A 15,428-nucleotide genomic window follows, 5' to 3' on the forward strand; every position below is an offset into this window, starting at 1 on the left:
AGGACCTCAGCCCTTCCTGCTGGGCCAACTCCAGTAGCTTCCTTCCTGGTCCCCCGGCTTCTCTGGTGACTGGCGTTCTCTCTCCAACACTGGGACGGGACAGTCAGGGCTCCCTGAGGTCTGACTCTCACCAAATTCTCCAGGCAGGTCTTCTACCCCTCTCCCCGCATCCCTCCCCTCCCGAGGCTCGTTTCCGCTCAAACACTGCTCTGGGCACCCTTCCACGCCTTTGCACACACCATTTCCTTCACCTGGAATACTCTTTCTCTACTTCCCCATCCGAGGGACTGCTTTCCCTTCAAGATCCAGTTTAAATGTCATCTTCTTCGTGCTAACACCCCTCCTCCTCCAAGCCCCCAGAGCCCTTGGTAAACTCCCAGAAACCAGCCAGAAGGATCTAGAGGCAGAGCCGTGCCAGGGGTGGGTCTGCAGGACTGACGGAGGAGCAGACTGCACAGGGAGCTGCCTTTCAACTCCCTTCTCATCATCTTCACCTCTGCAGGTCAGTAAGTCACCTTAATTAACATTGAGAAGGCTGCTGGGGGTCGGGGGGGGAATGCGCCCAGGCTACTGCTCCTCTGCTCTGCTTGGTTGCATCTGTGCAGCTCTCCACTGCCTCTGGGAAGCTGCATTCCCTGTATCTTAGGCCTCCCGTGTCCCCAGGGCCTGGCCACTCAGGTGGGAGAAAAACCCAGATCTTCACAAAAATCCAGGAGGCAAAAGAAGTGTTGCTATTCCCATCATGCAGACGAGGGAAAGGTACAGAGTTCATGGCACTTGCTCATGGAAACAACACCAGAACTGGGTCAGGTGGGCCCCCCCCGCTTCTGTTCAACCACAGCGCTAGCCGGGGAGGCAGTGACCTCTCATGGGCTGCCTCAGCCCAAGAGGTGTGCCCCGGCGTGTATGCAGCGCATTGAGAGGGTTCTGAGATGGATGGTGTAGGGTCCAGAACATGTCACCCCAGAAAAGGCCACTTTGGCATATTGATTATTTTGAATTAAAGGTTTTTGAGAAACAGCCGGAGCAGGAAGAACACTCTGACCCTCCCCTGACCCCCTGAAAGCAGGAGGTGAATCTCCCAGGAGGGTAGAACGCCTGCGTGAGCAGGGACGGGAATTCCTGCCAGAAAGGCTGTGTAAACAAACCGTAAGTGGTTACTTCTTTACCATTTTACGAACCCCAGCCCAAACCCCTTTGTCTCGTGAATTCTTCCCGAATTTACTGTTTCTTTGTCTAAAAGATACAACGCTTCCTGCTCTGGTCACCTCTTTGAGTCCCACATCTTTGTGGGGTTCCTAGGTGTACACATGTGGGTATGAAATTGTTTGTTTTTCTCCTGTTAATCTGTTTTATGTCAATTTAATTGCTAGACCAGCTACAGAACCTAGAAGGAAAGTCTTTCCTCCACTAGAGGGAGACGGATGCAGGGCTGCCCTCACTCCCTAAGGACCTATCGGCCAGAAGGCTTCTCCCGAGAGACACTTCACAGGCAATCATGAGATGAGAGTGTTGGAGATCTCACTTTGAAATTAAGACTGAACTTGTGTAATGTCAGCTATGATCTATTCCCTAAAGCAAGATGGTGTCAGTAAAGAGTCCAGGAAAAGGGGAGCTGAAGGATAAACTCTGACTGGGAGAAGGGTGCTCTGTCTGAGCCCCCACGGGGCCGTGTGCCTAGGCCAGGTGGGCCTCTGTCCCCGCTGTCAGAGCCGCGGCACTCCGCCCTCCAGTGGGACGCAGCTCACCTCTTCGTTCACTCAGCAGACACTCGCCCAGGACCTGCTCAGTGCTGGAAGCTGCGTTCAGGCCAGGGGACTACGAAGGCTGCACCCTCAGTGCTCACACTCTAGTGCAGGGGACTGATGGCGAATGCCACGTCACCTGCAGAAACTGCTCTGGGCTGTCCGCCGGCGAGCTGGCCGGGCCTTGCAGCAGACCTGGGGGAGGGGCTATCAGCTCTAGCACTAACTGGCCCCCAGTGACCCTGCACCTGGTGAGTTGGCTGTTTTTGCTGGTTCCTCGTGGCTTGTTGTCACTTCCCGGGGGCCAAGTTTCAGAGCTGACTTTTCTAATCTCTGCTTCCAATCCACTGTAAGCTGGGAAGAACTAAAAGTCACCAGTGGGAACAAAGCTAGCTGAGGTGCCCGGGTCTCTGCTTAGATGTGGCCTTCCCATGGAGTCTTCTCTGACCTCCGTCCTTAACATCACACCCCCTAACCCCTTTCCCTGCTTCCTTTTCCTCCAAAGCACCTAGCATTTAACATGCTAAGTTTGGCTCTTTTTAATTAGGTTATCATGTCACCAGGCAGAATGTAAACTCCACGAAGGGAGGGCTTTTTGTCTGTTTCCTTCACCGCTGCGGTCCGATGCACAGCAGGTCTCTGTAAGTCAGTGTTAAACAAATGCACTTAGCAAGGCTGAACTTCACACATAACAAAGGCACGTGCCACAGCGGAGAACGTGGGATCTGACATTGGACAGACCCGAGCTCGAATCCCATCCCCGCTCTTAGCAACAGGTACGCTTTGACAAGTCACCTCCCCTTCTGAATACTAGTTTTCTCATGTGTAAGGTGAGCATCGTAAGCTGACCTGCATCATGAGATTGCGGTGGAGTTCAAATACACAGTGCACGTGAAGACACGGTGCAAAGTGTAAAGTGCTGTACACGAGTAACATCCTCTTGGGGAACAGCTCTCCAGGAGAAGGTACTTACTGTTCTGGGGAGTTTATATCTTCTATAGGCTCTTTGCATGTTCGAGAGGGCTCTGTCGTGTTCCACTGTAGCTGGGGATTTTGGTCGAGGTGATTTTTTAAAATGGCCTTTCCCCCATCTGAACACAAAACAACAACATCACAACACATTCTGTTAACTTAATTTTTAAAAATCAACAATGTAATCTTTTTTTTAGGATGCTGCTCAAGAAGAGAGAATGCAAAAGAGCCCATGCCCCCTGGGTGTTCTCCCGGAACCCAGACCAGGAGCTGGGAAGCCTGGCCCGGAATGGAAGGGGTGTGCCGGGATGTGCACGCCATGCCCTGTGACCTCCAAGAAAAAAGAGGGGAAATCAATGCAGGCAACAGAACTTTGAAATGAGAGGTTCGAATCTGAAGGCCCTTTTCACTGGTGCATAAGGATGTAATGACAAAGAAAAGAATCTTCCAAGATATATTTTCCATAAGATTTCAAGAATTGAAAAGAATAGTAACAGTAAACTGCTGGTGGGAGTATAAATTGGCATAATCTTTTTGGGGGTCACTGTCAGTAAGCATTGAACACTATGGAAAGTGCCTATCTTTTACTGAGAATTTCCACTTCTGGCAATTACCCTAAGGAAATAATTAAGGACGTGTGTGAAGACATGTACAGATTGTTCAAATCAGCGTGGTTTACAATTCCAAAAAGTTGGACTAACTCGAATCTGTCCAGTAATAACAGATTAGTGACACCATGATCCACATGTGGGGGCCTCCCTTCGAGGGAGCCCCGAGCGGCCACGGGCCCGGAGGATGCAGCCACCCCCAGCCCTCCCTGCGCTTCAGACCCACCTGGGAGGTTCAAAGAAACGCAAAATATGAAAACCTGGCCCCACCTGAGGGAGCTGGATTCATTTGGCTTGGAGAGGAGCACTGGGGTCTTTTTGCTGGTTTTTTTTGCTCCATGGGGCGACCTTACAGGTATGCCATTTTGTCCCCATGTGACTACAGTCGCTTCTCCTTATTCACGAATTCTGTATCTGTGAACTCGCCTACTTGCTAAAATTTATTTGCAACCCCAAAATCAACACTCGCAATGCTTTCATGGTCATTTTCTGACACACCCGGAGCACTGAAAAATTTGAGTCCCGCTACGTGCACATGCCCAGCTGAGGCGGAACAAGGCTCTGCCTTCTTGTTTCAGCTCCTACTGTAAATAAGTGTCCTTTTTGTGGTCTATTAAGTGCCACTTTTTTCACATTTTTGGGCCTTGTGTTGGTGATTTTGCTGTTTAAAATGGCCCCACTGTGGTGCCAAAGCGCTGCCCAGTGTTCCTACGCTGTGATGTGCCTGACGGAGAAAATACGTGTGTGAGACGAACTTTGCTCAGGCATCAGGTATACTGCTGCTGGCAGCGAGCTTAACATTAACGAATCAACAAGATATATTAAATAAGGTGTCTTCAAACAGAAACGCACAGAAAACAAAGTTATGTATTGATCAGCTGACAAAAATGTCAACCTGCGAGAGGCCGGCGGGAACCTCACCCTGTCTCTGCGCTGGGAGCCATGGGTCAGGGTACACGAATTCACGGTCACAGCGCCTTTATAAAGCAAAATGACCACGGACAACGAGAGTCAACTATGCATCCTTAGGAGTAACTCCCAAAGTGGGACCACTGGGTCAGAACAATTTCTATGTCAACCAGCAGTGTTTGAGAACGCCCATTTCCTCGAACGCTCGGCAACTTTTTAATCTCCAATCTCTTACAGGTGAAAATGGCATCTCACTGCAGATCTAGTTTACATTCCTTCACAAAGGAGCAAGACTGAGCATCTTTTCTTAAGCCTAAGAACCACTTGTATCTCCTTTTATGAGAACTCTCTTTTGCCCATTTTTCTTTTGGGTAGTGAGTCTTTTTCTCATTAATTGGCATATCATTATATATACTTCGTATATAAAATCCTCCTTATATATAAGGGAATAAGCTTGTCGCCTGAGTTACAATATTTTTTGGCTTACTTTGTTGTTTGATTTTTGGACTGTTAAATAATTTGTTAAAAGTTTTTCTTTTGTAGTTCCAGTTATCAATATTTTCTTCTGTGGTTTCTGTGTTTTGCATCAAACTGAAAAAGGCTTCTCCCACTCTGAGATTATAAAATAAATTCTACGCTGTCTTCTAGTACTTTCATGGTTTCACCCTTTATATTTAAATCTTTTATCCATCTGGAATTTATTTTTGTGTTACGTGTGAGGTAAGGATCTAACTTTATTCTTTTCCAGATGGCTACCCATTTATCCCAATGAAATTTGTTGAATAATTCATTTGCCCCCAATGGTTTGAAATGCCCACCTTTACCAGGTACTAAAATTACTAGAAATAATTTTTATTCTTTCAATTTCCTTGTTACTTATCTCAATTTAAATATTTTTTTTACAATCAATATCTTTAAGTTTATAATATTGCTTTTATAATAAGAATACTTATTACTTATGTAATAAGAATAAAAGAAACTAAATATTTTTCATTGACTTAAAAATAATTTTATAACAAATTAATGAATATATGCTAAGGATAAAATGCAAGCAATTGAGAGAAGCATAAAACGAAATGTAAAAGAACCACCCTCTGCACATACTGGTCCCTTCCACACACGTGGAGACTGTTAACAATTTGATGTTTCTTCTTCCAAATCGTTTAAAAAATGTACTCACAGACACACACACAGACACACACACACACACATTTATATGTCTCATAATGCTGGTCTTCATCTTGTTTTTCTCACTTGGAGGTCTGGCCATAGCTGCACAAATAGATCCACTTCACTTTGTAATGTATTGCCTGCCTTGTTTGGTTGTGTCATGATTAATGAAACCATCCCAAATGATGAGCGTTTACGTTACTTCCAGTTTTTCTCGCCCACATGTAGTGTTGTGAAGGGCATGTGTGTGTCTACGTCTTTGCCCGGGTGGGAGTATGTCCAGGGGCAGGTTCCTGTGAGTGGAAGTGCCAGGTCAAGGGATTTAACATCTGCCATTTGGAGAGTGCCAGACCGACTTCCAAAACACCGCAGGAGAATGCCCATTTCTACACAGTCTTACCAACTCTGGGTCTTTTAAAATTTTGCTGAAATGTAGGCAAAAGATGGTTTGTGTTGTTTTGGCCTGCATTTCCCAGGGGCTGGGAAGACCGAGTGTCACGTCATATCTTACTGACCATTCCTTTCCTGTACACGGACGAGGTGCGTTAGAAACTGTGCAATGTTGTTGAGAGAAGCACAGGTAAACCACACCCTAAGAACAACCCTGGAAATGCTGGTGCACTGTCTACCAGTGCGACTGGAACCCAGGGGACCCAGAAACAGAAATCCCAGCTCTAGGCACCAAATGGACACTGAACTGCGGTCAGAGACGTGGGTTCTAGATGCTCCCGTTCTGCTTGGTGACTTCAGACCAGCCCCGCCCCGTCTCTGAGCCCCAGCTTCTTCATCTGTAAAATGGAAGATGGACGGCTGGTGTCTGGTATCCAGGTCCCCCGTCCCAGGCCCCACCTCCTCCTACCTGTGCTCTCGGTGAAGTTCCCTAGGCTGAGGATGTCGTTGAGCTCTTGGTAGTGGTTCTGTTTAATGTAGGTGGTCTTCTCTGGTGTGTCCTGCAGCTGCATGGTGACCTCTTCCAAGTCTTTATCCAGCTAGAAGACAAAGGCTCCAGCTGAGTCACAGCCCCCAGCCCAGCCCCTGCCCCTGTCCTGGCCACCAGGCCCTGAGAGCCAGGCAGCGGCTCCTAGGTCACAGGGCGGGGCCTCAGCCTGGCTTTGGGAGGGCATCGAGAGCCAGAGGGGCTGCTGCACGTTGGAAAGAGACACAGAGGGCCCTGCGGCTCCTGTTCCAGGAGAAGCCATGATGAGAGGGCCCGGGGCTTTGCAGTGATGTGTTCAGAGCAGGCTGGAGCCTTGAGGGAGCAGCCCAGCAAGCCCAGAGAGACAGGGTGGGAGGGGGTCAGAGCGCAGGCTGTGAGGCTGGACAGGCCTGGGGCAAACCCAGGGCCGCCCCTTCCTGGCTGCGCGCTGGGAACTGAGTCTCAGCTCCTTCGTCTGTAGCACCGTGTAACAACAGTCCCTGCCTCACGGGGTGGTTGTAGAGATTAGATGAGACAACACAGGGAAAGTTTAGCCCAGTGCCGGACACCCAAGGGGAACCTGCTGCCACAATATCACTACCATAATTATTATCGAGACCTGGCAGGAGGGTCTAGAGGGAGGGTGGGTCTGCAGGCCAGCTCTGAGCCCCACATGGTCCCAGCATGGGCTTCTCTGGAGGGGATAATCAGGATGGAGCCCAGGGCCCCCAGGTTACATAAAAATCAGGTGCTAGCCCTGGGGCACTTCAACCCCAGAGAAGTCTGGGGAATGTGTGTGTGTTGGGGGATGGGAAGTGGTTGGGGAGGGTAGTGGGCATCCTGCTACAGTATAAGGGAGGGGAATTCACAAACTGTAAAGTGCTGTTCCGATGTCAAGAGCACAGCCATTAAATTGTTTAATAAGTTTTCACGTGGAGGAGGAGATACCCTTTTCCGTGTGACTCAAACAGCATGGCTAGGATCAAAGGAAGCCAGATTGTGACTCAATTCCAGGAAAAACAGCCCAACATTTTAGGGGTTTTGACAGTGGCTTGGGCTTCAAGCTCCCTAAAGTAAGTGAACCCTTCATCACTGGAGTGTGCAAGCTGACGTCAAATGTCACAGCACAGGGGTGTGGTAGCTCTCGTCACAGAGAAGTCTCATACTCAGACAGAATCAGCAACGGGCTCTGAGGAACGGAAACTCTGCTCCAGGGGAAAGGCAGGGCTGTGCCTTCCTGCAGCATCGGCTTTAGGGGCACAGACAACTGTGCGGTGCATCTTCGTGGCAGATGACTGTGAGCCCGCAAAAGGCTGCCAGATCAAGCAAATAAAAATACAGAACGTCTAGGCACATTTGAATTTCAGATAACAACGAATCATGTTTCAGTATAAATATATCCCAAATATTGAATGAGACTTACCCATACTAAAAATACGATTGGTTGTCTGAAATTCAAATTTAACTGGGTGCCCCGTATCTAATCAGGCAATCCCAAGTCACACGCCTTCCCTGACTGTCCAGCGAGACACAACATTTCCCAGCCTCCCTGTGGCTTAGTGGGATTGTGTAAGTTCTTGCCAATGTAACTGGAGTAGAACCAAAATGTGTGCAATTCTGTATCATTTGCTTAAAAGGCAATCAATCCCTTGCGTGGACTTCCTCTCTCTTCCCCTCCTGAGACTGAGAATGGGACATGCCTTCCACCGAGCTTGAACCGTCCTGGTGAGTGAAACACCTTGTGGAGTGGCAGACAACAAGCGGGAGGGAACCTCATCTAGTGATGACCTTGCGGAGCAGAACTGCCCGCCAACCTGGACCTCTCTCCTCTGGACCGTTACGTGAAAGAGAAATAACGTACGTTTTCTTTGGGCCACATTATTTTGGGGCCTCTTTGTTACAGCAACTTAGCCAGTCTCTTAACCAACAAACTTTCCTTTCTTCCTTTGCTGTCCCACTCACCGAATCAGAAGTCCTCTATCAAAGACACAGCCCACAGACCAGGGGCGCGGCCACATCCCGGCCCAAAGGGAGGGCTGGAGAGGGCAAGGTAATTTGGTTTCCCCTTTCTTGTATAGAAAGTCCAGAATTTAGGGTCTGGCTTGGGTACAGAGCAATCTGGTTATGGCCTCTGGAATATTCCTGAACCAGTTACGGATGTTCAGGACGAAGGTGAGGTCTGTTGCAGCAAACAGCCCCTCCTGAACAGCCTCTCTTCACTTCCTCCTCACTTGCACTCCATCATATAGATGTGGGTGGTTACTGGGCTGTGTTGGGAGAGTGAAAAACGGAAAGAGGGCCCCACACTCAGGAAGCTACCAGAGTCTGGGAGCTCACACATCCCTAAGATCGCCTTTCGTTCTGAGGATGTCTTGCATCGGGGCATTGCTGGACTCCAGGAGCCAGGCCAGGTGGGCAGTAACTCCTGTCATTTCTGACACCCGTCCCTCTCTCGCTCACGTTGTTCCTGGTCCCTGCAGCCGTAACCTCGGCAGGTGGGCCTGCATGGCCGGGACGCAGGGCTGACGTGGAGGAGATGTGGGGGAGGGCAGCTCTGAGAGTCCCTGCACCCAGCAGAGGGACTCAGACGGGAGGACGGGGCCCTGGCCACCGGTGCTGTGGGAGGTACCTCTGTGATCTTCATTCGCAGGCGATGGTTCTCCGACTGCAGGCCCTCCAGGCGGGATGTGCTTGCTTGGTTCACGCTGGTGACCGAGGTGGATGTTTTAGAATCTTCTTTCTTCTGATTCTGAGTGAACTGGAATCGCCTGTTCTGAGTTGCTGCATCTGGGTTTGTTCTCAGAGTGATGAGCTGAAAGGACAAAGGTGGGGTTGAAAAGAGAAGCCTGGCGCCCTCCCTCCCACCCCCCCTCCAGCCCCTCCCAGCAGGTCCTGCACTGGAGGCAACCTGGGTCCCCAGGAAGGACTCAGGCCCGGAGTGCGGGGATCTGGGCCCAGGCTTGTCTCTGCCACTCACTTCTGTGTGACCTTGGGCGGGCTCCTGCCCCTCACTGAGTCTCAGTTTCCTTCCTTGTCAGTAGCAGTCTGGTCTCTTGACCCTGATTCTGCCCACATCCCCAACATGCTTCGAGGCCCACCCGGGCCCCTCATGCCTGGCTCCAGCGAGTGTCACTCTGCCTGAGATCTTGCTCAGTGGAAGACACACCCTGAAGGTGACAGCTGTGAGGACAATTGGGTGGACAAAGATGAAGGCTTTTTCTTGTGAGGACCACTGGTGAGTTTAGGGGCAGATTGGCGACCAGCTGTGTCACTGACAAAGGCATTTTTATATGAAAGAAAATGTTGTCACTTGACCTGATCTTACTCATTTGTTCAAGAAGCATCTCTGGTTCTGGGCAGGCTCTGGGCTCATGACTGGAGAGCAGGGGCTGCGGGAGCCATGGCCCCTGCCCACCAGGACTTCATGGTTCAGAGTGGGGGCGGAGGGAGGGCAGGACTCAGACGCTCACCAGGCCAGAGTACCCCTGACGGGGCCATGGGCTAGGCTTTCTGGAGGGTCTGGGAGGACGGTGAGGGTGGGGGCATGCCGGGGGAAGAAAGGGCACAGACAAACGCAGGGAGGCCTGGGGCTCAGGGTGCTTACGGAGGAGGGCAGTATGGACGGTGGACAGGGCTCTCTGGGGAGACTAGAGGAGACCCAAGGGTCCTGAAAGCCAGCCCAGTGTTGGGGACTTGATCCTGGAGCCAGGAGGGCAGTGTGGAGCTACTGAGGTGACAAAGCACAGTGACACCATCAGAGCTGGGCTTAAGAGTCAGCTGGCATCTTTTACAGGTTGGAGAACATCAGAGCGCAGGCAGAGGAGTCTGGCATTGGCCTGGGCCTGGGCAGGTGTAGACAGCTAGAGGAGGAAGGAGAAGATGCCCGAGGTATCCCAGGGCAGAGCGGACACTGCCTGGGGACTGACCGAGTGCCCAGGAGGACGCAGGTGCCATGGACAGCCTGCTCACGGGACAATGGGCCCGGAGCCATCTCTCCTCTCCCCCTTCTTCAAGGCAGACACTCCCCACTTGGGCCAGTAACTCCTTCCCAGCTCTCTCTGTTTCCCGCTCTTCCTTTAGTGCTGAGACCCCCAGAGGTCAGGCTTCCCTCCACACAGACCAGCCTACTGCAGGGGGTTCCTAAGAGGTCAAGGTCTCTGGTTCACCTGCTCCCTGCTGGGTAGGATAATGTTAGAAAAATACCTCTCAGGGTGGTCCTGAAGGTCAGCCCTTTGGATAAATGGAAAACGTTAAGTGGCTGTTAAAAATGGTTATTCCTTTTGACCCACTAATACTACTTCGGTGACTCTATCTTAAGGGAATAATTGGAAACAAGGAAAATGTTATATAGAAAAAACTTCATTTATAATATAAAAAATCTGGAAACAACTGTAATGCTCAACAATAGGGGATCAAGTGGACAAGCAAATTATGGAACATCCTCCCTCAACGATGGTATGAATGTGGGAACATACAAAGGGCAAAAAGTTAAGTGAAAAGGCAGACGGTGACGTGTGTGTGCTATAATTACAGCTCTGGCTGAAAAACCATCGCTGCCTAACCGGTAAAAAAAGACTGGAAGGAAATAAAAAAAAATTAGTTTTTAGTAAAACAACTGAAATAAAACATTAACTGATTATTTTTGGGTGGTGGGACTATGAGATTTCTGAAACATCTGGTTTTTACTTTTCTGCATTTCCCAAACTTTCTGTGATGTGAATTGTGTTCATCACAAAAAAAGAACACGTAAAAGTTTCAGAAAGTGGAGGAGAGCCAGCTACCCCCGTGAGGGCGCCGGTGGCGAGGGCAGGCCAGCCGCTGCCCGTACCTTTGGCACAAACACCAGGCAGAGGGTGATGGTGCTGCAGAAGATGATGACCAGGGCCACGATGCAGAACTGCACGTTGGGCTGGTCCCGTGTCAGGAAGGAGACGGCGGCCCCGATGATGCACATGATGCCCACGTTGTAGACGCTCATCCCGATGTACTTGCTGTCGTTGAGTGCGGGGATGCTGACGTTGCGCGTCTCCCAAGCTAAGAAACAACCGAACAACTGAAACGGTGAACAGAAAGGGGACATGGTCACTGTCGAGTGGTGGCACACATGCTCGCTGCTCTGCAAAGCTGCTGAACTCAAGGTAACTGAGGAAGCGGCAGCCAGCAGGAGGAAGGCTGGGGCTTTGCTGTGGCCAGGCCTTCTGGATGCCACCGTCTGTCCACACTTGTGACCTTGGGTTGAGTCTTGCTAAGGAAATGCAGACAGGAAGTGTAACAGCTGCCGCATTCTCCTTCACCCCCACCACTGGTTCATGCACAGACCCACAGGAGGTCCTAGTGGGCAGAAACTTCAGGCATGATCTCGACCACCTCCCTCAGTCTCTAGTGAACACTGAGGCCCAGAGAGGAGGAAGAGGCTTGCCCAAGGCCACACAGCAATATGGTGGCAAAAGTGGACTGTGTCTCTAGAAGTTTAGTTCAGTCTTGTTTGTTTTTTTTTAAGGAAGGTTAGCCCTGAGCTAACATCTGCTGCCAATCCTCCTCTTTTTGCTGAGGAAGACTTGCCCTGAGCTAACATCTGTGCCCATCTCCCTCTACTTTATATGTAGGACGCCTGCCACAGCATGGCTTGCCAAGCGGTGCATAGGTCTGCACACGGGATCCGAACTGGCAAACCCTGGGCCGCCAAAGCAGAATGTGCAAACTTAACCACTGTGCCACGGGCTGACCCCAGTCTTTTTTTTTAATTAAACCAGACAGAGCCCCTGTGTCTGGGACTTCTATTACCCCCCAATGCACACAGCCACCCAGAAGGGAGACTATATTTCCTAGCTGTCATTGAAGCTAGGTGTGGCAGATGACTAGGTTCTGGACAATGCTATGTGGCTGGAAGTGGTGTGTACAAGTTCTGGGAAGTGTCTTTAAAGAGAAAGGGTGTTCCTTTTCCTCCTTCCTAATAGATGGAGTGGAATGTGATGGGTGGAACTTGAGCAGCCATCTTAGATCACAAAGTCATCTCAGACCACAATGTAGAAGCTGTACGATGAAGATGGGGGAGTCACAAGATGCAAGGAGCTGAGATCCTGGGAGCCCCTTCACCAGCCTTAGATTGCTTACGGGAGAGGGAAATTAATGCTCTCTTTAACCACTGTTATTTTGGGTTTTCTGTCACTTGCAGCTCTGCTCCTAACCAATACAACTCATAACAGAACTGGGCAAGGTAGAGGTCAGACGTGGTCTGAAGCAGGGTGTGGAGGGTTCAGCCGTCATGGGTGGTCCAAGGGGAGGGCAGGCTGCAGAAGGAAGTGCAGATGGAACACGGGCAGAATGGTGGTGTGTGTGGGTGGGCGGAAGGGCTGACCAAGACTGCTGACTGGTGCGGGGGCTTCGGTCCTGCCCCTTTGGAGGCCATTCCCCAAGGCCCCTCTTCCCTTATCATCGCAGCTCCAGACATCTGACAGCTGCATGAGCCATTTAATGCCACATCTCGGGCCCACGTTTTCAGGTTTGATTTAGTTTGGCAGCACAATGCCATGCAGTAGCAGTGGGGCTGGAGACAGAGCTGGAGGATCTGGAATCTGCTCTGCTATCCACTGGCTGTGTGACTTTGAACAAGTCACTTCACCTCTCAGGACCTCAGTTTTAGTACTTGTGAAATGGGAATAATAATAATACCTCTCTCACAAGGTTTCTATCTGAGGACGGCACAGCATTTTGTAAACTGAAATGTCCTGTACAAAAGTGAGTTAAAAGCTAGTTAATAATTGGCATTATTTTATACATCCATGGTTGTTTTCCTCTCCTTTTCTCTAAGTGTGTTATCTCGCCGACTGATTTACTTTTCAAAGATTCCTTTTAAAATGGGGAACCAGAAGCCCAGGAAGCAGATGCTGAACCAGGGGAGGAAACCAAGGGCTGTTGAAAGCCGCTCTGCGCTGTCTCCTTCCCGCGCCGCCCCTCAATCCCCAGGTGGGCGCGGCTGTCCACATCTTGCCGGGAAGAAGCAGAGGCTGGGCAAGGCGAGAGACCCGCCCGGGGCTCCCGGCAGCGAGTGTCAGGGCTGGAGGGGTGTCCGGGACTCCTGCTCTCTGACGGGGGTTGGGGCGCCCTCCCCCTGCCACACGGCTGAAGGGCCACCAAGTTGTCGTGAGAGTCTCCACCAGTCCTAACACGTGGACCCGTCTGGGGACCTGGCGGCTGGCTGCCAATCTCTGAAGAGCATCAGGAGCAAACAGACAGTAACTTGTTCTTAGGCCTTCAAGGAGCAGCATGAGGGTTCCTGGGCACAAGTTACATCGAGGCAGATTTCAGCTGAGGATATGGAAGAACTTTCTAGAAAAACAACTCATCTGTAGTGGGTTGAATGGTGGCTCTAAAAGATATGCCTATATCCTAATCCATGGAAAGTGTGAATATGACCTTATTTGGGAAAAATCTCTGTGCATATAATTAAGGATCTTGAGATCATCCTGGATTATCAAGGTGGGCCCTAAATCAAATGACAAGTGTCCTTATAAGTGACACACTGAGGAGAGACTTGGAGAGAAGAGAAGGCCATGTGAAGATGGAGGTAGAGACTGGAGTAACGCAGCCACAAGCCGACGAATGCCTGCAGCCAGCAGACGTGGGACAGGCAAGGAAGCCAGGGGGAGCAGAACTCTACCTTGATGTCAGATTTCTGGCCTCCGGAACTTTAAGAGAATAAACTCCTATTGTTTTAAGCTACCGGTTTGTGGTAATTTGTTACTAATACACCATCTATGGGTGGCACAGGCCACTTTGAAGGGGGTGAGCTCCCCATCACCGGAGGTGTGGAAGCAGTGAGTGAATGAACACTTGCTGGGGATGCTCAGGGTGAGCTGGCATGGGGGAGGACTGAAACATCTGACAGCAGAGTGAGCTTCCAGGGCTGCATATGCTCTTTTCAGTCTTGAAATTCTGTGGTTCAAGAGCAGAAGCGGGCAGGAGGTAGGATTTTAGTCATAACCCCTAAGGGCCAGGAGGGCTGTGGACAGCTCCTTGCACACACTGGGAACAGTAAGCATTTCTGCTGTCAAATCCAGCTTTCATTGACATGATCTGGCTGAAGGTATTAGCTTCACTGGAAGATACACAGTCCTCTCCAGCCACTTTTAGAAGTAGGTGGGGAAGAAATGAAAGGCCAAAACATTACAGAAAAATCCAGTTTAAGGAGTCAATCTAATTCACCATAATCTAATTTCACAGAGTCTCAAGATCGAGGACATGGAGGCTGGAGGGATCCTGGACAGAGCCTATTCAACAAGGGCCACGGAAAGGCAAGTCACTGACGCCACATGCTTCCTGTGACCGGGTGCCCCTTCCTTCCCAGGGGGCTCCATCACGTCTGTGGACACTGCTCTGTTACAGAAATTCCTTCTTTACATGCACTCGAGGGCTGCCTTCTGGCAACTCTGCCCACTGATGATGGTTCTGCCTTCGGGGCTGTGCCACCTGTTAGAACAGCTCTGGCGACCCTCTTCCCTGGGTGTGTCCTCCAAGCCCAGGACCTTTGCCCAGCCCTCAAGGTCCCGTTCCCATTCTGGACACCTCCTGTGGACACCTTCAGGGTCATTACACCTCATGGGTCCAGATTGCAGCCCAGCAGTCCACAAAAGACCTCTGTAGAAGCCACAAGAGGGTCTCAGCTAATATGAAGGGCAGGACAATCTTTGTCCAGGGTCCCCTAACACCTGCTCTTCTGGTGTGGCCCCTCGAAGGACATGGGATCAATCACCAACAGTGCTCGGGAGCAGCAGGAGGGAGGGACGCATTTGAGTGGCACAGGAAAACCCAGTTTACTGGACCTTTAGCGAGGGCTTCATTCTCGGCCTCTAACTGGGGCCACACAGAGGCAGAGGGTGGCTGCACCTTCCCGTGGAGAGATCTGGGGAGGGTGCAGTGGTCGGCGCTCCGGCACTGGGGGCACTGACGTGGAGGTTTGGTTTGCACAAGATGTGGAGAGAAGATCCAAGGATCAACCCGGGATGAGGTAGGGCGGGGCTGCCCCGACAAGGCCTTCCTAACTTGGAAATCCCACAACTGTGGGAGGGGCCTTGGGATGTAATCTCCGATTTTAACAGATGAGTAGAG

At 50.7% G+C, this 15,428-nt stretch overlaps 1 protein-coding gene and 1 long non-coding RNA gene across 4 annotated transcripts in view; one reads left to right on the top strand and one right to left on the bottom strand.

Annotated features, from left to right (window-relative positions):
* GABBR2 (gamma-aminobutyric acid type B receptor subunit 2) overlaps positions 1 to 15,428 on the bottom strand; it is a 330,747-nt gene that overhangs the window by 3,026 nt on the left and 312,293 nt on the right. For all 3 annotated transcript variants that reach the window (XM_070251235.1, XM_023629734.2, XM_070251236.1), the window contains 4 exons: positions 11,149 to 11,373; positions 8,950 to 9,132; positions 6,264 to 6,393; positions 2,719 to 2,836 (listed from right to left, as the gene is read on the bottom strand). In XM_070251235.1, the coding sequence (XP_070107336.1) occupies positions 2,719 to 2,836; positions 6,264 to 6,393; positions 8,950 to 9,132; positions 11,149 to 11,373 (656 nt within the window). The remainder of the gene's footprint in view (positions 1 to 2,718; positions 2,837 to 6,263; positions 6,394 to 8,949; positions 9,133 to 11,148; positions 11,374 to 15,428) is intronic.
* On the top strand, positions 59 to 4,884 carry LOC111770688 (uncharacterized). Its single transcript, XR_011432539.1, has 2 exons — positions 59 to 502; positions 2,915 to 4,884. It is a non-coding gene; the product is annotated as an uncharacterized lncRNA (long non-coding RNA).

Source organism: Equus caballus, chromosome 25 (genome assembly GCF_041296265.1).
Source record: "Equus caballus isolate H_3958 breed thoroughbred chromosome 25, TB-T2T, whole genome shotgun sequence".
Taxonomy (NCBI): domain Eukaryota; kingdom Metazoa; phylum Chordata; class Mammalia; order Perissodactyla; family Equidae; genus Equus; species Equus caballus.